The sequence below is a fragment of the Megalops cyprinoides genome, chromosome 7, assembly GCF_013368585.1.
Source record: "Megalops cyprinoides isolate fMegCyp1 chromosome 7, fMegCyp1.pri, whole genome shotgun sequence".
NCBI classification, from domain to species: domain Eukaryota; kingdom Metazoa; phylum Chordata; class Actinopteri; order Elopiformes; family Megalopidae; genus Megalops; species Megalops cyprinoides.
Window position 1 is genome coordinate 34452983 of NC_050589.1, and position 26222 is coordinate 34479204.

Consider the following 26222-nt stretch of genomic DNA (forward strand, 5'->3'; position numbering starts at 1 on the left):
GATGTGATGCAGCAGGAATGTGTGCCGTTAAACCCCGTGCAGCAGGGTAGGCTGCCCGAGCCCTGGCTTCTGTTCCGGGACTCTCACCCTGCTCTCGCCACCTAGTTGTTTTGCTTTATGTTGAAAAAAGAGCCACGGAGCAACAGCCGGCTAAGCGCTTTTAAGTGTCTCAAAAGAGTCCCCTATCTCCCCCGCCCCCACCAAAAAAAGAGCTGCATCTGGGAATTTCCCGTAGATAATTAGGGCTGGCTTGAAATGGCCATGTTGTAATAGTCATATTTTTGTGTTTTTTTTTTTTTTGAAAAGTCAAGTATTTCTTGTCTGAATTACAGACTTTCCCCCTTGACACAGACCCCTGGGACCGTTTGTTAGAGAAAATTTCAGCCATACTGTTATTGCAGAAAAAAAATTAAAAATGACCAAAACAAGCGCGAGAGGCACTGACTGGCTGCGACTGCTGTGTTGGCCTTTTATTCCTCTAGCGGTCAAATATCATTATTGCGAGGCCAAGACAATCAGTGAGACAGCAGGCGAGTGATTAAGGCCTGGGTTCTGTCAGCATTGTGCTTAAGTTTGCCTCCCAGTTAAATGCGAGCGTTTGCTCTTTGTTCCTCAGGAACACGGCTCGGCACAGTTCAGCGATCAGCCGATCACCATAACGGGGGAATGCGATTGCGTCTGTGCTGAGGAACAGTAACGCTCCCATGTCATTGTGATGCAAATGTCAAATGTTGACTGAAGCCAGGCCTCAGACAGTCAGTGAATGAGGGACACTGTCTTTTCTTGGGCTGCTTCATCCAGTTGCAACCAGTAGCCAGCAGCCAACAGTCAACAGCAAGGAAATCTACAGTGCGCCGAATGTTTTTATTTTTTTGACTTCATAATGGAAATGCGTTGTGTGTGCCCACAGAACACGTGCCTGCAGGTGGGCTGTTATTGTTGTGGGGACTCTGAGTCACTGTAGGAATACATTAGCTTTTTATTAGAGTGGGGAGATCAATTACACAGATTAAACGGTGAGGTAACAAGAGAATTTCTCTTTTGTTTGTTTGAGGGTTTTTTTTTTTTTTTTGTCGCTTGTTGGCGGGGCGGGGTGCTCCCAAACAGTGGCAGAACACATGAGTTTCAGGCCCGAAGACCAAGTCACGGAAGCTCTACGCCCTCACCCAATTTAAAAAAAAAAAAAAAAAAAAAAAAAAGAACTCCTCCTACGCCATCCTGATCTATGACTCCCACTCGATCCCTGCCCCTCACCAGGTACCATAGAGTGGAGGACTTTTAATTACTTCAGTAATTGCTTCGCTGTTTCGGCAGCGGTTTGGCAGGGGCACCGGGCTTGAGGCGCGTGCCGAGTGAACCTCAGCTTCACCCCCAGAACGCTGCCTGTCCCTCCAATGCCGGGTACTGGCTGACACTCTTCGCCCTCATTAACTTCTATCTGAAGCTATATTTTTCCATATTCCATATTTCTGTCCCACCCTGCAGTGTAGACCTGTGTCCGTGGTCTCTGAGAAAGCTGTGGGAAAACCATGGTAGGTGGGGATGAGAAACAGCACCTTGTGGTATCTTCATAGCAGCATTGTTTCCTATCTAAGATGTGGGTTTCCAGTTTACTGTTAAAGAACAGACGGTGCAGTGGTTTTATTTAGGGCAGAGCCCAGCCCACATCCTCTTGCCTAACAAACATAAGCGCACGGGGACATGCACGTTCACGCGCAGCGCACGCGCCCACCTCTCAGTGGAGGAGTTCTGAGCGGCCGAAAACCTGCTTACGTCAGGCGGAGACAGTTTGCTTGTCTTCGCTTCCGAACACGGCTGTGGGATCTGGGTTTGGCTTATAATGAGAAAATGAAAATATTTACCTGAATGTCAGGTCGCTTGAGTAGTGCTTCCAGCCCAAAAGCCTTTCAACGTACTCTACTAAAGGTGGCCCACACACACACCCCTACATGCAGGCTTCGGATGCCCGGACCGGATTGGAGTTTTTGAATTCTTTCAGGTTTTAAGTGGAGTCACAACATGGGCCGGGCGCCGAGCCTGTTGCTACAAGTGTTTTGTCTCCCATTGCAAGGTGTCTTGAGGTGAACCGGATTAACGGTGCAAAAAAGTCATCAATTGCTACCCCCGAGGGAGACGGTAATAACTCTGCTGGGACGGTTCTGTTACAGTGGGCTTGGAAGCGGGAGCGGCTCTAAAGTGCAGAACGAGGGGGCAGGGACGTTTATAGCCGAATAAAAGGAGTGGGTGATTCTCTTTTTTTAATGGCTTTCCCCTTGAAGTGTCTCTGCTGAACATTGCTACGGGATTTATAATGCAGGGCTGTTTTAACGGAGGGACGCAGATTGCACGGTTTAAGGACTGGCTTTGGCCAATGAAATGAAGCACAGTATGCACTCGGTGACTCACCTGATGCGGGAGTGTGTCCTGCAACTGTACATTCGGCGCTTCCCCGCGGGGATCGACGCAGCGGTCATGTGATCTGGCTGTGAGGCTCACGCTGAGCTGCTGCCGCCTGCTCTGTGACCTCAGTTGGAGGCGGAGCTAGCCTCCATTCCTGTGGTCACTGTCTGGCCGGCCCTCTCCCTAAATACCCACCCATTTGAGGATTAGGCATAGGAGAGAGCAGCAGCGGGTCGGTCAGAGATTAGCACTGAAGTCACCTACAGTTTAATCTGAGATTCTGTGTGTGAGTTGCTGTCAGTGACACGATAATTTTATCAAGTACTAGTTTCCTTTTACGGTACATTGGTATCATCAAGTGGAATCTGGAACCACCAAGCTGAAGAAAATAATGGGGGGTTGGGTGCAGATGAACTGACAGGACTTGATACGAAAAATATAAACAATGTCGGTCCACACTTTTCATTTAATGCTAGCTGTTTTCCAGTATTTTCTTTGGCTTTCCTTTGTTTAGTACAATAGAGTTGATACAGACAGAAATAATTAAAGGAAATAATTAAAAGGTAAAAAGGGTGGAAAGGAAAGTGGCTGTTTCAGTTATCAGGACACAGTGGTACGCAGCTGTAAGAGGTGCTCCATCAGAGGGAACAGGTAGTCCTCCCTGCCCTAGCTGTGGTGTCACTCTAAGAGCCATAATGACGACTCTGCAGTAAGCTTTTTTTATTTTTAGTTTGCCTCACTTCTCGGGTAATTCCTCTCAAGCACCCCTTCTCTGTCATGACCACTGAGTATTTTCACACAGCGTTGTGCCTGTTTTTAATGTTTTGATAGTACATTATTGCTGGAGCGATGTATAAAACTAATGTTGTTACACCTCGAGGTTGTTTTTGAGGATACTGTTGCAGTGTGCCCAGGTCTTTTCGGCTGAAATCGAGAGCTCCAGACCACAGTGTATTGTCCCCTTTCCTGATATGGAGCCATCCCTCTGGAGGACAGCTGTTGGAGCACTGCGGTCGCTCGGCCTGGCCGGAGAACGTGAGGGGGGGGCGTGGTGGGGCTCCGAGGCGGGCCCCAGGCGTGTTCCAGGCATTACATCATACTGATCCCAGATCAGCCCGGTGCTCAGCTGCTGTTGAGGAGCACGGGGCACAGAGGCGCCACACCTGTCGGGAGGGATGTTTCGTGCACTGTCCCTCAGATACGCCGCCCCCCCTCCTCGACCCCTCGCTGGCGCGGGAGAGGACAGCTGGGCCCGGGAAGCAGCCCCGTGACCGCGGTTAATCCGGGCCGTCCCCGACAACGCAAGTGCGCGGAAGACCCAACGCTCCGCGCCCTCCGTCTGGCCAGGCGGGACAGCTGCCGAGGGCCCCGGGGTCACGCGAGGTCACGGAGCCCCGCGCAAAGTGTGCCGCTTCAGAAGAAGAGAAAAACACTGAGCTCGGCGTTCTTCCCCTGGTATCTGCGCTAACAGTGCGGTGCTCTCACGCCGCTGTGGTTTCAGTTAGCGGCGCTGAAGCCGCTCTCTGATAGCGATGCTCTCTGCTACCAACGCTTTTGCGCAGCCACCTCCTCCCCTGTGGTTTAGTCAGGGTTCGAGTCTGCTCAGGGAGCTCGCAGCTAGCCGTGCACTGATTTACCCTGCCAGCAACAGTCACTCTGGAGCTCACAAAGGGCACATCGCGTACCTCAGTTTCTCTTTCTCTCTGCCTCCTTTGTCTTCGTAAGCAACCCCCCCCTTCCCCCACCAGCCCCATATTGCAGTGGAGGAAGTTGTGTGTGAAGACTGGTTCGCAAACTGGGGGAGATTGTGCAGCAACCTGTCTGCTAAATCTCTCCGCTTGTTATTTTGGCGCTTTTTATCTCAGGCTTATTTATGTGCTGATGTGGAGATTTTTCACTTCCACAGCGAAATAAATTGGTATTTGTTGTTTTTTTTTCCCCCGGAATTAATTTTCAGGAATATCTGATCCTGCTTGAACATAAACTCAGCTTTTTTAGCAAGCCTCCTCTCTTTTACGTATTTAATTTTTTATTTCTTAATTTATTTGTTACCAAGTCTCCATTCCGACACAGTCTTGCGGCTTTTTAAAAACGTTAGGCCTCATGTGGCAGCGGTGAATTGAAATGTATAGCCTGTTGCCTCTCTTTTTTCGAGACTGCTGTAAAAATTGTGCCGGGCTGGATCTCGGCCTGAAAGTACCCTGACGGCTAAAAACGGCAGCCCCCCTGCCAGCGGGTTCCGGCTGGTGCCGCTAGGAGCCCTGTCATATTTGGCAGTAAATTGGCTGGTTGGCGGCTTAAGAGTTTGACCCTGGGCTGTCCCTGGGTCGCTGCGGCCGGCGGGCCAGCCAGCCGTCTCTCCTCCAGAGAGACAGGTTGGTGCAGGGCCTGGAAATATGTCCCTCTTCAGTTGCCTGTTAGGCCTGAGGAATCATGTTTATTCATGAGCTAGAGCTTCTGTCAGTTAACAGCAGTTACATACGATAGGTGCGTAATACATATTGTGCCATGCAGTGTTTATACCCCAGAACAGGAGAGTCCCTCTCCTGGCCTGTAGTGTAGCCTTAAGGGTTAGGTGATAGTGATCCATTTAACTGGGTGGGCATTACCTTGTACGAAACTAGATAGAACAGTCGCAGCCATAATTTACATTGTTTACGAAGCACATTTCCTTCTAATTACCCCAGTGTTGCCTCGCAGCCGTATGTAAATCTTTCCAGCTTCGATATGCTGCTGCCCAGTTAATTCAATATGTATGGTTTTAATGTTAGGTCTAGGAGGCGGATGCAGTATTTTATACGGCTATACGACTTGGCTACTGAGAGATGCTTCAACAGGCACTATTGCCTGTGCTTTGGGTAAAAGGAGGGATTGCTGCACACCCCCACAGCTGAAGTGTTGTATGTGTGCGCGCACGCGTGTGTGTCTGAGTGCGTGTGTGTACCAGCAACGCAGAGACAGGCCGGGACAGCACATCCCGGCTCAGATGTGACGTCCATGTGAAGAGCGCGGCGTGTATAAATTTGCTTAAGTAAAAGGCGCCTTTTGGAGGGAGCGCTGTAATTGATATGTCACCAGCAATATATCAGTGCTGGAGCGGTGCCACTCCAGGAGCCGGGGACAGCTTTAGTGCCACTGCCCAAACCCTGCCGGTCCGCCTTTAATGAATTCCAGAGCTGCGAGCGGCTGTCAATCCATGGATGCATATTATTAAAGCATCCTTTTGTTTATGCAGAGAGAAAAGCATTCGCAATCCAACCTATCGATACTGAGGCGGCCGGTGTCTTGCAGCTGATAAAAGTGAGCTTCAGTATTTTATTTCAAAAAGTAGTTTCACAGTAATGTAACATGCTGTAATATACGTGTAACGTGTCTGTTGTCACATATCTCCCGGAGTTTATCTTGATTGCTGCTTTGAGAGGGATCAGAAAGTAATTGTTCACTGTTTCCACATTTAGTCTCATTTTCTTTTTCATGTTGATTCCCTGTTGCCCTGTGAAGTCCCCTGTGACAGGGGGCGCTATACCAAATTGAAATTGATGGATTGATTGTTTCAGTAGCCCAGTTGATCACGTAAAAAATTTTGTGATGGCTGCTAAATACATACGAAATATGACAATCATTTCTTTTTCATTTTGCCTGTGATAAGATGTCGTTTGTACTCATGATTTTGCGCTCAATGTGTTGAGCGATCATCGTGTTAGTTCCAAACCAAATAAATTCATTTATTTACCACTCTCATTTCCAGAATAGGGATATTATAAGGCATCCCCCCACCCAAAATGAATGCACTCCCCCCTCCCCTGTAAAAGAATGACAACAAAAACAAACAACGGTCCCTCACCTCAATCTCTCTTTTTAGCTGTTTCCCTCCCTGGATTTTTGTCTTGCTTTGTCTTTTGAGGATTATGACATGACAAAGCTGCTTTTATCAGCTATTTTTGTCTTGCGTTTTGTCAAAGCATCGGGAAAAAGAAGCCCAACATAAATGGCTTGGAAAAAAAGGAGCTTTTGAAAATATGCCACCAGCCTGTTTTTGTCCCAGTTAAGTCAGCGGATTGACAGATGTCGTTGACTTACTCATTTGCAATGCAACTTGGACACTTTCGTGGAGGGCTGAAGTGTTGCTTTTTTGAAATTATTTCTGGATGACAGCGGCGAGTCTGAACGAGGTATGCTAACAGGGATTTCACAGATCTTTACGCAGTTGAAGTTATATGCGTATAGTCAGTGTTTACAGCAGTGGGAATGTTTGGATGCCATTCTGGCGCCGTTAATATAATTGAAGGAGCTTTTGGATTTGATGAGCATCACTGACATTGTTTTGGATTGAGGAAAGCGCATCCCATAGTGGTCTTGTACGAGTCCCCTGGCCTTTCTGATGTGGCTTTTTCGGAGAGGTAGTCGGCCCCTCTAAGAGCATCGATTTCTGCAAAGTGCTTCCATTTAAAATATTTGATGCATTTTGAGTTCTCCCAAACCCCCCTGCGAGAGACCGCTGTGCCACACCCCTCTCCAATCGCCTCGCAACAAGTGGGTAGCGGGGAACCCGAGGCGATCCCCCACTCCCCGTCGCCCTGGCAGGCGTGTGTCGCAACAAGTGTCAGCGCAGACAATGGCGGTTTTGTTCGGAGCGGGCGGAGAACGGCGAGTTCACATAGCAGATAATTACAACTGCCGGGGAGACAGGAGAGAGAGAGAGAGCCGGGCTTCTGCGCTCGCAGGGAAGGCCGCCGTTGTAATCGCTCTGAGAGTCAGACGCTTGTGCTTTTTTGTTTCTTTTTTTTTCCCCCTTGCTTGGTGGGTTTCCCTCCCTTTCTTGCGCCAGAGCCAAAATGAAAGCTTTCCTTTTTCTGGCACGACGCTGGCTCTCCCTGTCTGCCCGTTACGGCTGCTGGGGGCGGGGCCAGCGCTGCTGACCCCTGTGTCGACTCCCCCCAGGGCCAGGCGCGAACGTGGAGTCGTCTGAAAGGGTACCCGGCTGATTAGCAGAGGGGTACGGGTGGCTTATTGACTGAGCTTCACCCTATAAAGGCATTCCCCTGGCACACCCCCTCCCCCCCACCACGTACCCTCCACTCTCAGCTCTATTGTTGCTGGAGGAGGCTGGAATCTTTCTCGTCCCTCTCTGGTCTGTCTGCATAATGGTCTGTTATGAGCATAAGTGTTGCCCGCCAGCCCGTCTTGATGTGTTTTCTGATCGTTAAATGTTATGCAGGATTCCCCCCTAGGCCTTGTTGTAATTTGTTATTATTTATGTATTATGTCTATTTGTCCCGGCTAGTCATATTTGGCAGTGCATCCCAGGCTTTTAAACCCTGGCAATGCGTAATCAATAGGAAATGTTGCATCTGGGCTGATAATGTGTTTGTTCTCCCACAGGGTTCTCAGCCCCCTCTCCGTGGATGATGCTGTAGATGCCAGCCCCGCCCACAGAGCGAAGGACGCCGGGTCAATAAGAGCTCCATTCTTCCCCCCCGCCCGCGTGACAGACAGCAAACCCGGAGGAGCCGCTGGGAGCGAGAGCGCGCCCCACCCGCCCGCCTGCCCGCCCTGCCCGCCTCCCGTCCGCCACACCGTCCCGTCCCGCCCGCGGGGAGCAGCGCAGCCATGCCACCATGCCGGCGGCTGCCCCGCCCCGTCCCGCCGCCGGGTTGCCTGCTGCTCCTGGTGGCGCTGGCCGCCCTGGCGCTGTCCCGCGGCGCACCTGCCCCCTTCAGGACCTTCGCCCCGCCCGAGGGCGGCCTGACACACCTGGTCATTCACGATAAGACGGGCGACGTCTACGTGGGCGCAGTCAACTGGATCTTCAAGCTCTCCAGGAATCTGACCAAGCTGCGGGCCCACATGACGGGCCCCGTGCAGGACAACGAGAAGTGCTACCCGCCCCCCGGGGTGCAGTCCTGCCCCCACGAGCTGGCGCAGACTAACAACGTCAACAAGCTGCTGCTGGTGGACTACGCGCAGAACCGGCTGCTGGCCTGCGGCAGCACCTCGCAGGGCATCTGCCAGTTTCTGCGCCTCGACGACCTCTTCAAGCTGGGCGAGCCGCACCACCGCAAGGAGCACTACCTGTCTAGCGTCAGCGAGTCGGGCACCATGTCGGGCGTGCTGATCGAGGACGCCGACGGCCTCAACAGCAAGCTCTTCATCGGCACGCCCATCGACGGCAAGTCCGAGTACTTCCCCACGCTCTCCAGCCGCAAGCTGATGGCCAACGAGGAGAACGCCGACATGTTCAGCTTCGTCTACCAGGACGAGTTCGTCTCCTCGCAGCTCAAGATCCCCTCGGACACGCTCTCCAAGTTCCCGGCCTTCGACATCTACTACATCTACAGCTTCAGCAGTGAGCAGTTCGTCTACTACCTGACCCTGCAGCTGGACACCCAGCTGACCTCGCCTGACGCCAGCGGTGAGCAGTTCTTCACCTCCAAGATCGTGCGCCTGTGTGTGGACGACCCCAAGTTCTACTCCTACGTGGAGTTCCCCATCGGCTGCACCAAGGACGGTGTGGAGTACCGGCTGGTCCAGGACGCCTACCTGAGCCGGCCCGGCCGGCAGCTGGCCCGGTCCCTGGGCATCTCGGAAAAGGAGGACATCCTCTTCACGGTCTTTGCGCAGGGCCAGAAGAACCGGGCCAAGCCGCCCAAGGAGTCGGCCCTGTGCCTCTTCACCCTCCGACGCATCAAGGAGAAGATCAAGGAGCGCATCCAGTCCTGCTACAAGGGCGAGGGCAAGCTGTCGCTGCCCTGGCTGCTCAATAAGGAACTGGCCTGCATCAACTCGGTGAGTGCCCGCCCCCCCGACGTGCAGTCAAATGAGTCCTCTGGTGCACCGGGACTCCCCTTTTAAGGGCGCTGCCTCCCTCGCAAAGCCCAACCGCGGAGGATGCCGTTGGTCCGGGGTCCTCTTAGTTTCGTAGAGAGACCTGTGGAGCTTCAAGCTTTGGAAGAGGGGGTTGAAAGGGTGGAGTGCAGAGGGCGGAGACACCCAGCCTCCCGGAACCCCCGCTCTCTCTCTCTCTCTCTCCTGCGTGTGTGCCGTCTCAGACTGGCACATCATTAGCCGAGTCCTCGGGATTTGGCGACTGTCACTGCATTTACTCTGTGTGCCCCCGCCCCCCTCTCCCCTTGTCTCCAGGCTAATTGACTCGTACTTTCTTGACGCTGTCATCCCGGCTCTGTCGGGGTCCCCGGGGATCGCGGCCAGGCGGGGCGGGAAAGGGGGGGGGGGGGGCGGTCAGCTGTCGGAGTGGGTTGGCGTGACGTGGGGGGGTGTGCATGCCTGATGGCAGTGATTATTAACACTCTGCTCAGGTCTTCCGACTCCTCCGCACGGCTCCTCTCGCTGGGCCGGGCGCCTAGTCTCCACTGCAGGGTAGACGTCCCACGGACAGCTATCCCAGAATGCTTTGCTCAGCGGCACCAGTGCGCTGTGTCTGATCTGCGGCAGCCTTTCCGTTGCTGAAAACCCCTGCGGTGCAGCGCAGCATATTGTCTCCTGCTGTAGGGTACTCATTTGCGGGTCAGACCAACAATTATAATGACAGTTGTATCATTTTGCGTTTTCGTCCTCTGCCTTGGGGCCGGGGTTCAGTGTAATTTCTGTGCAGGGTGGAGGCAAGCAGTGTCTGTGAAGTGTCAGGAATGCTTGAGGAGGGAGGGTGCTTTTGAGCGATCTTGAAGCAGGATCTGCCAGATGCCCTCCACTAAATCGCACAGTAATCGGCCCGTGTTACCCCCTCTCTCCTCTCTCCGTTCCTCCGATTTTTCGGTGCTCATCCTCGTGCCGTAATCAAGGAGGCAGACCCGGATTCGCCTTTTCTCGTTAATGAACCGCACTCGCTGCAAATCCCCCGGCGAATCGGAATCATCTGGCTAAGCCGGGCCTCGGACCTACGCCGCGCTGATGATCTCACCTCCCCACTTCAGACGCCGTGGCCACTTAACCCCGGATAAGAATTATGGGTAATTACACATGACGGGTACCGGTTCACTTCATTCACAGTCATGGAAACGGGAGGCTTAGCTCCTCACTGGAAAATACGCGCCATTGGCCATATTATCCTTTTTCCTTTACGTTTTTTCCCATGCCTAAGGCAGATCAACACGTGTGATACTTTAATAAAATCTTCTGTAAATATCTGGCTAACAGCAAGACCGGTATTGATGAAAGCAGAAAGATTGTGTTAATAATAACAGACATGGGGGAGCAGTGTTGTGTGCAAATCTCTACCTGCAGTCACAGAAGCCTGCTGTGGTCATAACTGCCACTGGATTCTGTGTGGATGTTGTGCTTGGGAACAGTTGGGGCAGCAGTGGGGTGCGCTAGGTTGAGGAGATGCGTTTAGAACTCTAAAGCTGCAGGTTCAGTTCCCGGTTGGGCTGCTGTCGCTGTACCCTTGACTTAAGACGCTTAATCTAAATGGCCTCAGTCAGCTATACGCTCATAAAAATTGATTATGTATAATGTGCTTAGCTATTAGCTAAGCAAATGGTTACTGTAACGTAATAATTCACATTAACAGTTACTTACTTACTTTCATGCCAGTCGCTCGTTGTTGGTACGTGATAGCTCTACCCCAGTTTGGGGGTCATGAATTGTTGACTTCCACTTGATTTCCATCTCTAGGAAAGAACAGCTCTCAGTACCACAGACCTCCCAAAGACGGTCAGAATTCTGGGAACATCTGAGGGTCTCGGTTGAACAGTAGGCCATAATAACCTGCTCTGTCTAAGGTAAAACAGAGGAGTGAAACAGAACTAACAGGGGAACATGGCAGTTCCAGGAGCACTTTGTGGCAGGGCAAACGCTTCGCTATCGAAACCAGACCTCATGACTTGGCATTCTGTGGTCAGAGAACGACATATTTGTGGTCAGCAAAGAGTTTCCAGTTAAACCTCAAGGTTTTGCTGAGAAGCATTACCATCAGCGGGTTTGAGCGTCACATGAGCGTTCTAATTGAAAGGGCACCGCAGGGCTGGTCTCTGATTAGAAAATCATCAATCATCGTTAAAGGTATTGCTGTGTGCAATTAGCATGTGGAATGAATTGTGAAGTTTTCATGGGAGAGTCAAACCGCATGAAACCGAGTTAAAGTGCTTAGCTGGGTATACTGAGCACAGACCAGCGCAGTGATATTTAGTCTGATTTATAAACAGCTGGCCCGCCTGAACACTTTCCATGGGTTTTATTGTCTCTCAGAACCACCCCAGGTGTTTTGAAGGCCCTGAAGTGCTTTTGAATGGATTGAAAGAAGCGTATGGTGTTTTTGCCGGCCCCTTGGAGAGGACACACGCCCCTACCAGGAGGGGCGGATGGGTCCTCAGGTGGGCATGGTCTGGTGTACACCGTAGTGGAGGGCAGGGCGCAGAAAAATCCCAGCGTTTTTTGGGAGGTGGTGAGGAACGGTCTGGTTAGTAAAACCCGGAGTTATTAATCTCCCACTCAGCTGTCAGTCCCCTCATTGCTCTTGCTAATGGACTGTGTGGAGGAGGCCGCGGCAGCACTGATCCCAGTACAGCCTCTCCCTCCCTGTAAGCGCAAGACTTGAACTGCATAGACTGAGAGTACTGTTATTATTGCATGTCCAGTGTCTAGGATGATGATGGTGCATATTATCCGGGCAACATGCACAGCTTCCATTGTGTATCAGCTGGGACAGCTGAATATTTACTAAAGTATTTTTAGGTGGAGTTGAACCCGCAACCCCCCAGCTGCAAATCCGTTTCCCCAACCACCACACCACTGTAGTGCCTGCTGCCATTGTGCACCTGATTTGAACCGGCAACCCTCCGGTTTGCAGTCCCTTCTGAAGCGCCGCTCCGCCCTGATGCCTGTCACTCCGCTCGCCCCCCCTCTCACCCGGTCGTCCCGGGCTTGAGGGCGCAGGTTTTAAAAAGTTGCGGGTCACCTTCCTCGCCAGCTGTGCTCCCGTTGAGTAAATCTGTGTACTCTGCCTGCAAATCCTATATTTGCATTGCTAATGAGCCTTTCAAGATGTCCTCAGGAGGCATAAAACTGGGAAAAAAAACAAAACGACAAAATTGCCACCGTTACTCCTATTTTTAACTCTGTTTGCCTGCGTTGCACACGGGCCAGTGGGGCAGCATATTGCTGGCTGCCTCTTTCTCACAGACACATTGAGTGTGAAGTGGAAGGATTTGGCTTGAGGGGTGTCTGTGGTGGGAGGGGCCGGGGAGCAGCGAGCCTTTCATAACTTAAGACTGGGCTCAATTCAGTGATTGCTGGGGGGGGGGTGGGGGGTGTTAATTTAGCCACCCTCAGAGCTGAACCCCCCGAGCTAATTTAGCCACCCCTGGAGCTGTCTCTCCGTTTCAGAGAGCACTGTTGTTTGTCATCCAGCTCGATCAGCACACGAGAGACACTTTTAATTTAAAAACAAACAGAGAAAAGAAAAGGAAAGAAGAGAAGAATACGGAAGAAAAAAACGGCAGCTCACTGTTGTCGCAGCTTTGCATTTAATCTCGCGCCGCGTGTTTATTAATATTTATCAGGGCTGATCACTTCAGGAGTGGAGGCGCGTGGTTATCTCCTGTTTTGCCGAGGCTCTTCACACCGATAGTTTGAAGATTTGGTTTTAATCTCATAAGGAGCTGCATTCTCTCGGCTCCTGAGACCCGGCACAAAAGGCTGGCAGATTAAACTGCTCTGATTGAATTACGATTCGTGCGTAATTCTCGGCTTTTGTAATTCCGTTTTATCCACCTCGTCACAGACTGCTTCCGTCACGCTCCGCGGTTGTCCTTTGTGTGGGCTTGGATCCCACAACCATGTGCACTGGGGGGTCTTGGGCGATGAGCAACCCTTCCCAGTTCTTAACCGGTATTAATATTACAGATTTCAATTATTAAAATGCTATTAGCTCTGTTCGTACGATGCCCACGTGTGTGAAATTTATTTACCTGTTAACATATCTGAAGCACTTGTTTCAGCTGTGTGGGCTTTCAGTATGTCCACAAACCCATTTAAAGCTCTCTGACAGCATTCTTGCTTTGTGGCAGTTCCTGATGCGAGTGTGATTTAGCTGTGATTACTGTGATTGTCACTGATCAGCAAGGGTTTCCCACACAGCATTGAAGATTATTGGCCTTGCCACAGCTGGTGTGTACCTGCATAACTCAACGATTGTGCCATCACGCGTGAGAACATAATTGTAGCGGGCTGCTTTGAGAATCCCTTACCTTACAGTTCTGACTACTGTCAGGTCCACGTTTTTGCTGTTTCCGGAGTAGGAAAGTCTTCTTCTGTTTATTCTGCCATTTCTGAATTATTTCAATGACACTCATAAAAAAACAACACACTCATCATAAGTATTGCCATTATTCTGCAACTCTCCAGGTTGGATATTCAAGTAACCAAGCCATACTTTTCCTCCCTGAGCAATGTATTGCACTACACTACACATAAAATTCTCCCTCTGTAAATAATGACTCGCTGCAAAGAGCTCTTCGGTCAATCACCCTTTCAAGTATTAAGACTAATGATCAATCAGCTATCCATTATTGTATGCTGGGTTCAACATAATCGATCGTTCCTTCCTGAATATTGATGGGCGAGAATACAGTTCTGGAATTTCTTTCTTTTTTTGTTCATTAACACGCGTTTGAATTCCGATCTAAATAATTGACTAATGATTGATCGATGACGGCTGGGTATTAAGACGATCGATCAGTCTGATCTCTGAGGAGCAGAGCGCCTCCGCTGGCGGGCCGTGTGCACTGCGTGCGGGGCGCGAGATCGCTCTTCCTTGTGAAGGAGTCTTTATCCCATTATCGCGAGCAGTGTTATTCAAATGAGCGCTGGCGACGGCTCGTTTGAGTGGAAATGAAACCGCGTGTAATCTGTTTACCCGCGGAATGAGATTTCGGATCAATAACGGCACTCTGGCTGTGGGGCAGAGGCGAGGACACCTCCCCTGACCTTTCACCGACGGAGCGCGGGTTCCCGCCAATCCCTAACGAGGCAGGTTTGACGCTAACAAACTAATTGTCAGTGTAATTGTTTATTGATGCCTGGAGAGGGTGGGGGGGGGGGGTGCTCACACTGTGTTCTGTAGTTATTTACCAGCTGGATTTGCTGTTTCCCATAGAGTGCAGTGAAATGGATCCAGGCAGTATTAATCTATCTCATATTCAACCAAGCGGGGTGCCGCCGAGTCCGGACGTGGAGGGGCGGGCACCAGTGGTTGCCACGGAGCTGTGTGTGTTTGCGTTAGCGTTGGCTGTGGGAGTGCAGTGTGTGTGCTGTGTCTGTACGTATGTAATGACTTTAGCAGGAAGGTAGCACTTCGAGCTGCTCTGAACACTTAGCTAGTGTTTGATAGGGAGGCAGAAGCATTCTGTACAGTTGTTAACACCTGAAAGGACAGGACAGTGCCATCTGGCCAGTGTGAGAGCAGAATGTGGCCACCTCGAACAGCGCCCCCTGTCCACTGAGTACTGCACTGTATGCATCAACCCTGGATCATCATAAACCCATCAGGTGGTAAAGGTTTGATTAAAGGAAAGCCATATATATTGCAGTCATGTTTTTCAATAATGCCATTGATTTGGTTGTGCAGAATAACATGAACTTTGGGAGTATTGACATTGGCACTTTTCTCATCCATCTTGTATTGTTGAGCAGTTTTAAAGAGCTTTCACCAACCGTGTGGAGACCAGAGGTTTCCTATGGACTGCCCCACTTCCTGGACTCGCGCTGCAGTTGGACTTCCTTCTTGGCGTCCCTCACAAACGCCTCTCTGTGCCGGGGAAGGAACGTGTTTCCAACATTACAGGATGGAAAAGAGAGGGGAAGAAAGCAACACTCTCTGATGGAAAACCATCGCAGCGTGACTAATCTTTACCCCATCGACTGCGACTTTGCTCGGCAAATACATTTTCCTGTAGAGCTGCTTTGATTTGTGGGTCCCAAAAGGAGTCAAAGACCAGCCAGATAAACAGAACGTGAACACGTCCGGCGTGGTTGTGCGGAGGCCTTGCTGGCGCTCGGCTGGGCATGGCAGTGGCTGTCGGACTGCTTGAGAGGGGGGAGGAGGCGGTTGTATTGCGGTCTGACCGTTACGTGAACTACAGTGGAGCGCCCGTGGGCTGCGGTCAAGTCCGGTCCTCGGCTGAGTCTCAAGGGCCACTCCCGCAGGGCTCGGAGAGGACGCTTTCCACTCGGCATTGCCCCGTTGCCATGGCGGCGGCATCACGGGGAAAGTGTCACCATGGGGATGGAAGGGCTTTCCGCATAATGATAAATGAGAAATAATGAAGCCGCATCTCCTTGCGAGGGGTCACATTTCCTAACTCCTCCAGTGAGGTGGCTTATTAAACGCACGCTGGAGTGCTTCTGTTGTTTTGCCACCCGGGAACGCGTAAGAGCCCTGATTGTCCAGCCTGTTTTTGGGAAACGCAAAAAAAACAACCCTCTTATAATTGGATTAGTGTCAACTGCGCTGTTAATTTGAGATTATGCAGATTAAAATCTGTGCTTGTCGCTGGGCCAGCAGTGTTAAAAAGTGCCAGGGCAGCATTTGGATTTTGAGCGATCATTCTCTGGAAGGCACGTGAGGCCAGATTACAGTTGTCACGAAAGGAGCTTCTCTGTTGCCACCCAGATTCGGAGAAGGGGGCAGAGAGAGGGCGGTTCCCCCTCCCTAACCTGCGTCTGATTGGCTGATGCATGTCTAAGGTGTGGCTCTGTCAGATTTGACCCATCTTGTCTGAATCTCACCCTAAACTTTTTCCATACTGCATCCATATTTGTCTGTCATAGCGCTCCACACTAGTGTAGACTAGCTGAAATTGTGTAAGCATAGCATTAAGGTGTATAATATTCAGTTAACACATTCTGCTTTTTGCCGTGGCTGCCTTGGTGTGACCTGCATGGAGAAAAATGATGCAGGGCCAGCGTGGGCATAAATATCTGTTTGAGAGGCACTCAGGGAGCAGACAGCGCTGTGTGGTTTGGAATGCAGATGCTCCGCTGGAGGATCTAATGAACGGCCTGTTCGCCCTTTTCCCGCCTCGGGGCAGGCCTGAACTCTCGCTGATAACAGGATCCAATCACGCCTCGGTTTCGTCAGAAGCCGTCCCGCTTCTTACTACCCATCATGCACCGCTCCTCAGCAGGCCGGCTCATGCATCTGTGCGCCCTTTGCAGACGGCTGCTGTTGTCACTTTTTTGTAACGTTGACAGCAAATCATCTTTTGCCTGTTATTCGCACGGCAGATGTCCTTATCTAGGGTGGCTTGCATGGCTTACGCCTGACATAGTGTGTTATCCATTTATACTGCTAGATATTCAGCACATTATCCCTTTATACGGATGGATATTTAACGCAGTATCCATTTGCATGGCTGGATATTTCAGGCAGCTGGATAGCCATGTATGTTAAGCACCACTTCAGGCTCGAGTTCAGGTTTTTCCTGTTTAGGATTTGAACCGGCAGCCTCCTGGTTACAGCCACCTTCACTAACTGCCAGTTCAGGGCCAGTAGGGCTTTATGGGAGCACTCTGCCCCCTGGCCTCTCCAGTGTGGTTGTGAGGTTCAGTCCTGGTCCCCACAGGAAGCTCCCGGTCCCAGCGAAGGAAACGAGGGCGACTGTGGGAAGGGTCGCGACCTTTCTGGGCGCCGGCTCCCCCGGAAACAGTGCACCCAGAGGCCTGCACGCTGTTGGCACTCCCCCGCCCCAGCGGAGAGCACGCCACTGCCCCTTCTAACCCCCCTGACCCCGGGGAGAACTTCGGCCAAGAACTAGGTCGGCAGCATTTGGGACCAGCCTCCGTGGGCCTTCCTACCCAACGCGTGACGACGGTCAGTGGGTGCCTCTGCTTTGCACTCAGAACGTGGGAGAGGAGTGAGCTTTGGCTCAGCGGCGCCGGGCGCTAGCTTGGCATGCGAAAGAGCTCAGCCGTTCCAAGTGAGCGGATGTGAGGGCGCCTATGGATGCCTTTCCATCCAGCTCTCCCTACGTGACACCAGGCTTCAGAGAGCATGCCGCAGGAAGGACACGCAGGTCACATCACATTACAGTTAGCATAGCTGAGGCTCTTATCCACAGTGACTTGCATAGCTTACAGTTTTAACCTGTTATCCATTTATACAGCTGGATATTTACAGAGGCAATGTGGGTTAAGAACCTTTCCTAAGGGGACAACAGCACATTCCCCGCTAGGGAATTGAATTGGCAACCATTTGCATTATGAGCCCCGCTCCTTAACCAGTATGCCACACTGCTTCCCCAACTTGATCCCTTCTAATGTCTCTGAATAGAGGGACTGTGTGTGTATGTGTGTGTATGTGTGTGTATGTGTTTATGTGCGTGCATGCGCACGTGTGCGCGTGCATGTGTCTCTGAGAGTGTTTATCTGTGTGCGTGTGTAAGTGTGTGAGTTTGTATTCCTGTGAGTGTGCCTCTATGTGTGTGCATATGTGTGTGTGTGTGTGTGTGTGTGTGTGTGTGTTTTGTGTGTGTGTTTTCATTCCTCTCAGTGTGTGTGTTTGTATTTCTGTGTTTGTTTCGGTGCATCTGTTCATATGTCGACGTGTGTTCGTGTGTGTGTGTGTGTGTGTGCGTTTGAGTGCATGTGCGTGTATGTGTGTATGAGTGCATGTGTGTTTCTGTATTTCTGTCAGTATATGTGGGTGCATGTATGTGTGTGTTTTTGTATTCCTGACTGTGTGTGTGTGTGTTTGTATTCAGTGTGAGCAGGGCAGTGCAGCGGGGAGTGGGGTATGTAGGTCCTCTCTCTGATGTAGGGCTCATTAATATTCTCTGTGGTTCCGCGCGGCGGGTTCGGTCCCACTGATCTCACTTCCTAGCTGCGCATTTCAACTCGGGGCTGTGCGGGGGGGGGGGGGGGGGGGCGCTGTCTGACTCCGGTCTCAAACACCTGTTCCCCCGTTTCTCCCAGGCACGCAGTCGTCTCGCGGTGGTCTACACGCCCCCCCCCCCCCTTCCCCAAATGAAAAGGAAAGATTAAAGAGTTTAAGGAGCAGTCAGACGCCGCGGCAGGCTGGGCCAGGGGAGAGTCAGCCAAACGGGCGGCTATTGACTTAACGAGGTGCAGGTAATGAAGAGAGCGCCCAGAGACTGATATATCAACTGACAGGCTGACAGGTGCGCCACAGGGCAACAGCGGTGACTCAGAGGCTCCTGTCGAAAGCACACCGTCGGTGCGAGGGGGGGGGGGGGCTGCGGGGGCCACACACAGCGCACGCGTGCCACACGCATGCACGCACACACACCGATACCTGTGCCTGCGCACACACGCAGACACACAGACAGGCACACGTACGGTATGCGTAATGCACACACATATACCTATGCACATACACACACATGCACACTCTCTGTCACTCACAGACATGCATGCATACTACAGACATGTACACATACACGCGCACTTGTACACACACACACACACACACACACACACACACACACACACACACACACACGCACATAGGGGAGGACAGGTGATGGGTTGCTTTTCTGACAGAGTGCCGTAGATTTTAAACTCCAAACCCATCGGCATGGGAATCTGCAGTTAGGTGCCTCACACATGCGTGCATATGTGTGTGTGTGTGTTTGCGTGTGTGCGTGTGTGTGTGTGTGTGTGTTTGCGTGTGCGTGCATGTGTGCGCGTTTGTGTGTGCGCGTGTGTGTGCGCGTGTGTGTGCGCGCGTGTGAAGGAGCCGTGCAGGAGCCGTGCAGAAACCCCGAGTGCTACAAATCCACATGATTCTGCATTCGCTGCCGGAGCTCGCTCTCTCTTGCTCCGCCACACAGCGGAGGACCCTGGCGTGGAACAGGTGTCCTTCTCATCCTCTCTGTGTCTGCCCGGTGACCGACGGGATGTGAGTAAAGCCGCGCTGACGGCCCTGCTTCCCGGCACCGCTGCGCTGCTGCCGTCTGGCCGGGCTCCAGAGACGCGCTCGCTGCGGTGCCTGCGCATTCCGACCCGCAGACATGATTTATACCCCCTACAAAGGCAGCCTCTCCTGCCGGCCCGCCTCTCCCTCCCCACCCCCGCTGATTTAGGACACTCTCCCTGTTGTTTTCCTCCGGGAACTGCAGGGTGGGAGTGCATTCTCTGCTGAGGCGTCTGAAAGCACCCCGTCTCCCGGGCCCGATCCAAAGGAGGCTGGACGCTCCTGAACAGTGCCAAAGGCCGATTAACCCCTGTCTGACATGCTCCGTTTTTGTCACTTGAGCTGCGGGGGAAGGCCCAAGTGCTAACTGGAGGGAAATGGCCTTTCCCAATAAGCCACTCCATATTGCCTTGCCGTTAAGGAATATTAATATATGTCTGATGAACCCTGTTCCCTGATGAACACTCCTCAACCCCGCCTCTCCAGATTTTGTGTGTATTGGGGGTGGAGGTGTGTAGTGCCACACAGATGTGTCATCGTTCCCTCTGTCATTATTACATTATTACTGTTGGCGCTGGACTCGGAGAGCTCTGAGTTTTGATGGTGGAGGCCCCACCCCACCCTGCTGTTTCCTGGAATGGGCTCTGCCCCCCCCACCCCCCCCACCAAAGGCTGTCCCGTGCTCGTGCCTGTCTGGAACACTCTGCCACTGGGGGGCTTGCGAAGTGAATACCCAGCTGCTTTTCTCTCCTTTTGCTCCTTCTTTCCCTCCTTCTCATCGGGCTTTTCCCCTGCCTGTGTATTGCATTGGCCCAGCAGATGGACTAGAAGGAGAGGAGAGAGAGGGAGAGAAAGGGTGAGGGAGAGGGTAGAGAAAGAGGGAGGGAGGGGGATAGGAGCGTGAGGGTGGGGTAGAGAGAGAGAGAGAGAGAGAGAGAGAGAGAGAGAGAGAGAGAGAGAGAGAGAGAGAGAGAGAGAGAGAGAGAGAGAGAGAGAGAGAGAGAGAGAGAGAGAGAGAGAGAGAGAGAGAGAGAGAGAGAGAGAGAGAGAGAGAGAGAGAGAGAGAGAGAGAGACTTTGACTTTTAAGGTCTTCTTCATTTAACAATGGAAAAGGATCCCTGTAAGCTCACATCTCCCGTTACTTAAATAAAATATACCATATATCATATACCATACTATAAATACCAAACAACTGAGAAAAGAGAGAGGGAGAAGAGTGGGATAGAGGGGGAGAGAGAACAGGAGAGAGAAGGGGGGTAGAAAGGGAGGGGGAAGTGGGAGGGAGAGGGGAGAAAAAGAGGAAGAGAAAAGGAAAATGTTGCAGTGCTGAGCAAGAAAAAGTAGAGAGGAGAGAGAGATTGAATCCCTTGGAGGGGAGGGTCAGCTGATAAGGCTGTGGATTACAGCTGCTTTGAGGGGAAAGAGGGTGCTGAGCGGCTCTTCTGGTGACGCGCGGTCACCAGCTCCGCTTTACAGCCCCCAATAAACGGGCCGCTCTGGCGCCGTCACGCCCAGGCACGGTTATTTCACACCACGACAGGCAGCGGTACGCACGCGAGCCGCCTCCGCTGCGCACACACACACACGCGCACGCACGCCGCTTATGAGCGTGTCTCAGGCAAAGGCCCCTTTTACCCCCACCACTGTAACCAAGGCTGGGTGCCGCGTTTGAAGCGTGTCACTGTAACTGTAGCCTGTAATGACTGATCTCAGTTAACAAGCTCCTTCCTGGGTTCCACCTGACCTGGTTCTGCAGCGGGCTGGGCTGGACTGCAGCGGCATTTGGGTTGGGGATCACCCCCTCGAACCCCCCCATACCGGCTGCTGCTCACACAATCCTTCACATATGTAACGTGACACTAATTACAACAGATTTATTCACTTAGCTTATTAATCACCCGGTGCTGAGTGACTTGCATTGTTCATATGTTTACATACACCATTATCCATTGATGTGAATGAATGTGAGAGCACGTATGGGTGCATCCAGTTCTCCCTGTGTAACACCGTCATTCACAGAGAGCATGCCGCAGGAAGCACGTGCAGGTCGCATTGCATTACAGGTATGTTATGTGTCCTGAAGCAGTTCTGCTGAAGCACCTTGCCCAGGGGTTGCAGGAGCACGCAGTCCAGTTAAAAGGCCTGCATGGTGCCTCATTTCTCACTGCACTACAGGATGCTGGGTTTCCCAGCGCAGCGAGGCTCCCGTGAGACTCCCTTTCTCTTTCTGAAATGGGGGCTGTAATTTTGGGAGGGGAGGACAAAGGGAAGGAAGGGAGGATTCAGGGGAGGGAGGGAAGAGGGAAAGCACTGATACGCTCGGCTCATTACCACCACCGCCCGCCCGCTCCGGGTCGCTGCCGCGGCGTTTCCGGCCATTTCCAGCTTTATCAGTGCCGCTGCAGGGAGAGAGGGGGAGGGGGAGGGGGGGCCGGGGGCCGGGGGCCGGGGGCCGGGGACCTGTCTGGGCCTCGGTCGGGGGAGAGGGGCGATGCTGTGGGCCACAGGGTGGTCAAGCAGAGACTGTCACTGGGTTTTGGAGCACGCGGGCGGAAACGGGCTACAGCTGCAGCCAATGCCGGCAGAGTGTGCGTTCCCCGCGCCTGCTCTGATCTTCACAGTACCTCGCCCGCGGCCTGCCGCCTGTTCTATTTCCGGACGTGCCCCTCCCCTGCCTCTTGCCTGCTGCAGTTAATGATAGTTAATGGGGTAGGGGCCAGGGGTAGGTTGAGGAGTAAGGACAAGGGGTCCCGTGCCGGGTGACGGTGGAGCGCTGTTCTTTCGGAGCGCCCCTGGACCCCTCCCAGCTGGCCGCCCCGCGCTCCGACCCCTCACTGGGTGAAATATGAGGGGCAGCGGCAGGCAGCGGGATGGGGCAAAGCTGGCGGGGGCGGGGGTCGGGCGGACGGGCCTGTCGCCGCTAATGAGGCCCGTCTGTCGGGCGGCGAGGGGGGACGAGACCCGGGGGGGACGGCGCTGGCAACCACGGTCACCTCTTTCGGAGGGGAAGGACGAGGGAGTGCTCTGAAGCGCGGGGCCTCTCTGGTGAATGTCACCCCGCCCCCATTTTCACACGCGGGTGTCATGTCCTGCCCCATTGTTGAAGGTGTTCTTATTTTTAACAAACCATCAAGTTCATTAGCTCTGTTTATGGGCCTCTACTGATGTTTGTAAAGAGAGGGACCCATTTCTGCTCTCAGTAACACTGAGAAGTACTGCAGTTCTCCTTTTTAAAAATGAGCTCTCAGATACAGTAAATCCTATCGGCTTTTTATCTGACGCGAAACCGAGGAAATATTTGTATGCTTAGCTGATGTCCTCATACAGTGTGGTTTATTTTGCTTTACATATTATCAGTTTTCACAGGTAAAACATTTCACACCATTCGGTTTAAGCGTCTTGCTCGTGGGTAAAACAGAATGCCTCTCCTTGACTCGGACCTGCAGCATTCTGATTGCGGGGCCTGTGCCTTAAGCACTGCTCCCCATCGGTGCCCCTGCCCCCACACTGGTTTTGATACAGGCGGAACGCCTTCGCATCGATGATCTCAGCGTAGTCACACAGCATCTTTTCCATGTCGCACTGTTCAGCTGTTGTGTTACAGTCACCTCTCACCGCTCACCTCTGCCCCTAAATGATCCGGCTCTCGCTTTCGCCTGGAGTGAGGGGGAGAGGGACTCGAGCGGGAGCGCTGTTTTCCCAAGACCGCACATCGGCGTTTCCGCTCCCGTCCAAACTGCACATCGCGCACTGGCACAGATAATTGTGAAGACTCCACTCCCCCCCTTGGGTCTGTGCATATGCATATGATTGATTAGCTCATGCCGGGGCAATACGCCTCATCCTTATGAATTAGCGGAATGGAGCTCGTAATTAATTAGCGTTGTCTCAGATTCGGGCTGAAAGTGGAGGGGAATCCAGGTGGCAGTGATTATCTGCTGGTTACACATGTCAGTGTGCCGCAAAGGGTAGCGTCTGCTGTGCGTTACATCCACCCTGATCCCCGGCGTGTAAATTTACCGCCATTTTATTTCCCACGGATGGTGGTGTTTTGCTGACGGGCGCGGGGTGACTGTGGTACCCGTGGCGACCTCCTCACCCCTCTCTCTTTCTCTCTCTCTCTCTCTCTCGCCCGCAGCCCCTGCAGATCGATGACAACTTCTGCGGGCAGGACTTCAACCAGCCGCTGGGCGGGACCAGCACCATCGAGGGGACGCCACTCTTCGTGGACAAGGACGACGGCATGACCTCGGTGGCTGCCTACGACTACCGGGGCCACACGGTGGCCTTTGCAGGGACCCGCAGCGGGAGGCTCAAGAAGGTAAGGCCCTGGATCTTTTTTCGCGGTCCCGTCATCCTAATGTTCCAACGGCTGCTGGGCAGGAACCATGGAGTTCGTTCTGACCTTGTTTTGGGTTGACTGTGTGGTCGCCATACCTTTGAGCTAGCCTAGCTTCCCCTCTCCTGGTTTCTTGTGCATGCTCCCTGCAGTGGGCCCCGGAATGGCCTTTCTTATGTGCGTGGAGATGTAACTGTGGTGGCTGAAATTCTGCTGTTCATTGCTCATCCTCATTCTTCAGCCAGCCAGCCAGTCCTGGCAGTTTGAAGTGCTGCGGGTATTCAGAGACAGGAAACCCGCATTCAAAGTGAAAGCGAAAGCCTCTTTAGACGAGGATATTTTTCGTCGATGATTGTCGGTTGAGTGATCCTCTTCTCATCCAGGTCTTTTCATGTTTTCATGAATCTGCGCTGGGTAATGTGGGCTGGGAGGCCGGTTAAACACAGATGGGATGCTGGCTGTTGACGTTGCCCAAAATACCCTCCACCATGCTGAGGCAACACAGTTTGCCTCTCCTCCTCCCAGAGGGCTGGAGCCTGGTGGGCAGAGGGGAGATGATTTGACTAAACAAAGGACTGGCCTGTCAGGTACTTGCCAAGCAGCGGGGTAAAGAAGTCAGGCCTTTGCCCCTGGGATAGAGGAGGAGTTGAGTTTAGAGGGGCTATGTGACGAGCAAGAAAGGAGTGGTCACAGTGACAGAGCCAGAGAGGAAAGGGTGCGCTATGAGAGGGTGCAAGGTGCGATGAACGGTCGATACAGATACAGCCAAATGGAGAACAGGCTCTTGATCTTTGCTGTGTGCGAGCGAGCCGGGGATTCTGGGAAAGGAGAAGATCTCGCCAGCCTTGCTGTGTGTTTACTCGCCACCCCCTAGGCAATTAAACAGATGAGGCCTAATTGCTGTGCCCGTGTTTGGCTGCCGTGTTTGTCACTGAGAAAGGTGCCTGGTACATCTGACGCGGTGCAGTTAGCGGCGGGGGCTCCGAGAACGGCTCTCGGTCTCTCCCTGTCTGTTAAACGCCGCGAGAGGTTTAAAATAGACTGTCTGAAGAAATAAGGGCCGAGTCATTATCTGGGTTTATGGCTCTCCGCTGAGAAGCGTGGATGTGACAGCGGCGCGTGCTAGCCGGGGCTGTCTGTGCCGGCCTGCGCTTGTATGCTGCGTAAGGGAAATGGGAATTGTGTGTCAGAATGGCCTCTGAAGGCTCGCCATTTACCTGAGCATGACGCGGTGCACGCACACATACACACACACACTCATGCACACACGCACACACGCACCCGCCCCCCCACACGCATGCACACACACACACACACACACACACACACACACAAACACACACACAGTCACACTCAAGACAGACATACACGTACACATACCCTTTTGCTGTGACCCCTTTGTAGACCCTTTTTAGCAAGGGTGTCAAGTTTTGTGAAAACGCTGCAGGCTGAGATGGGGTCTGGGGAGGGGAGGGGAGGAAAGGGGCGGGGGGGTTGGGTACGGGGGTCAGGTGGCAGCAGATCTGAAACGATACTCTGTGATTGGTATCAAGTTTTCCCTTGGTCTGCCCCTCCACCTCAATTTGGCGCTGTGTCGTTCGGTTTCCGGAGGATGCCCGGGGCGAAGGGCAAGTTGGTTGTCTTAACAGGTATGGGGCCCTTCTTGGTGATGCAGTCTGCCGTGCGCCCACGTAACCAGGGGAACTGTCACTCTCGTCATGTCCCCATAAGATGTAGCTTGGGACTGTGGGCACACACATGGCTTTGTGACACAGTTTTTAGGAAAATGGGGACATGCTTTATTTCTGGGGTTTCTCTGAACGTAGATGGGGCTTTGGCGTACACCGGCACTGGCGGCGATGGAGGTGTCGACGGGCCCGAAAGCTGACATTTGCGGGGCGTCCCGATCGTTTACCGCCGCCCCGGCTTTTATCGCCGTGCGTGTAGCTGCGAGCTGCAAGCCGCGTCCTAATGAAATGCGCTGCTGAAGGCTGCCGATGTGAGGCTCTCAGGCCCAGCTGTGGCTCCTTGCCATCCTGCTCGTTTGGCGCGCGCTGACTAATATCGATTCATCTTTATGAATATATAATGGCGGCGTAAATCTTGCGTGGCCGGACAGCGTGGCATGAGGAGACGCGGCCCGCGTGTCAAACAGCCCGTGTTTCTGCGCTGCGTAGCGGATCTTGTTGATTTTACAACCTCCACCCCCCCCCCCTTCCTCCCTCAGCCGAGCCATGGGTGATGGAGGGGGCAGGTCTGTGAGATTTAATAAGCGCACATGTTTTGATGTGCAAACCTCCCCGGGGGTAGAGAGCATGAGGTCACTGCCTGTGATTTAATGGAATTGCACTACCGGAGTGAGGACACAGACATCCCTGCGAAGGCTGGAGAGGGCGTAGGATTCTGTTTAACGGCAGGAGGACGGCTGTCGCAGGGGTGGATAATTCCACGTCTCTGCCTCCCCCTGCGTTTCCTCCCTTTCACGTTCACCTTTCACGACAGAAATCGTACAGTCCTGCAGGGAGCGGGAGGGAGTGCAAGGCCTCTGTCTGTCCCCGCAGCAGCAAAAACACGGCTCCCTATCAGCTGAAACA

The 26222-nt window shown here is 52.7% G+C and overlaps 1 protein-coding gene across 1 annotated transcript in view; it reads left to right on the plus strand.

Moving 5' to 3' along the window:
* Positions 1–26222, plus strand: part of LOC118780137 (plexin-A1-like) — a 186703-nt gene that overhangs the window by 15992 nt on the left and 144489 nt on the right. The window contains exons 2-3 of the mRNA XM_036532463.1: positions 7783–9186; positions 23428–23610. Of these exons, the coding sequence (XP_036388356.1) occupies positions 8011–9186; positions 23428–23610 (1359 nt within the window). The 5' untranslated portion in view covers positions 7783–8010. The remainder of the gene's footprint in view (positions 1–7782; positions 9187–23427; positions 23611–26222) is intronic.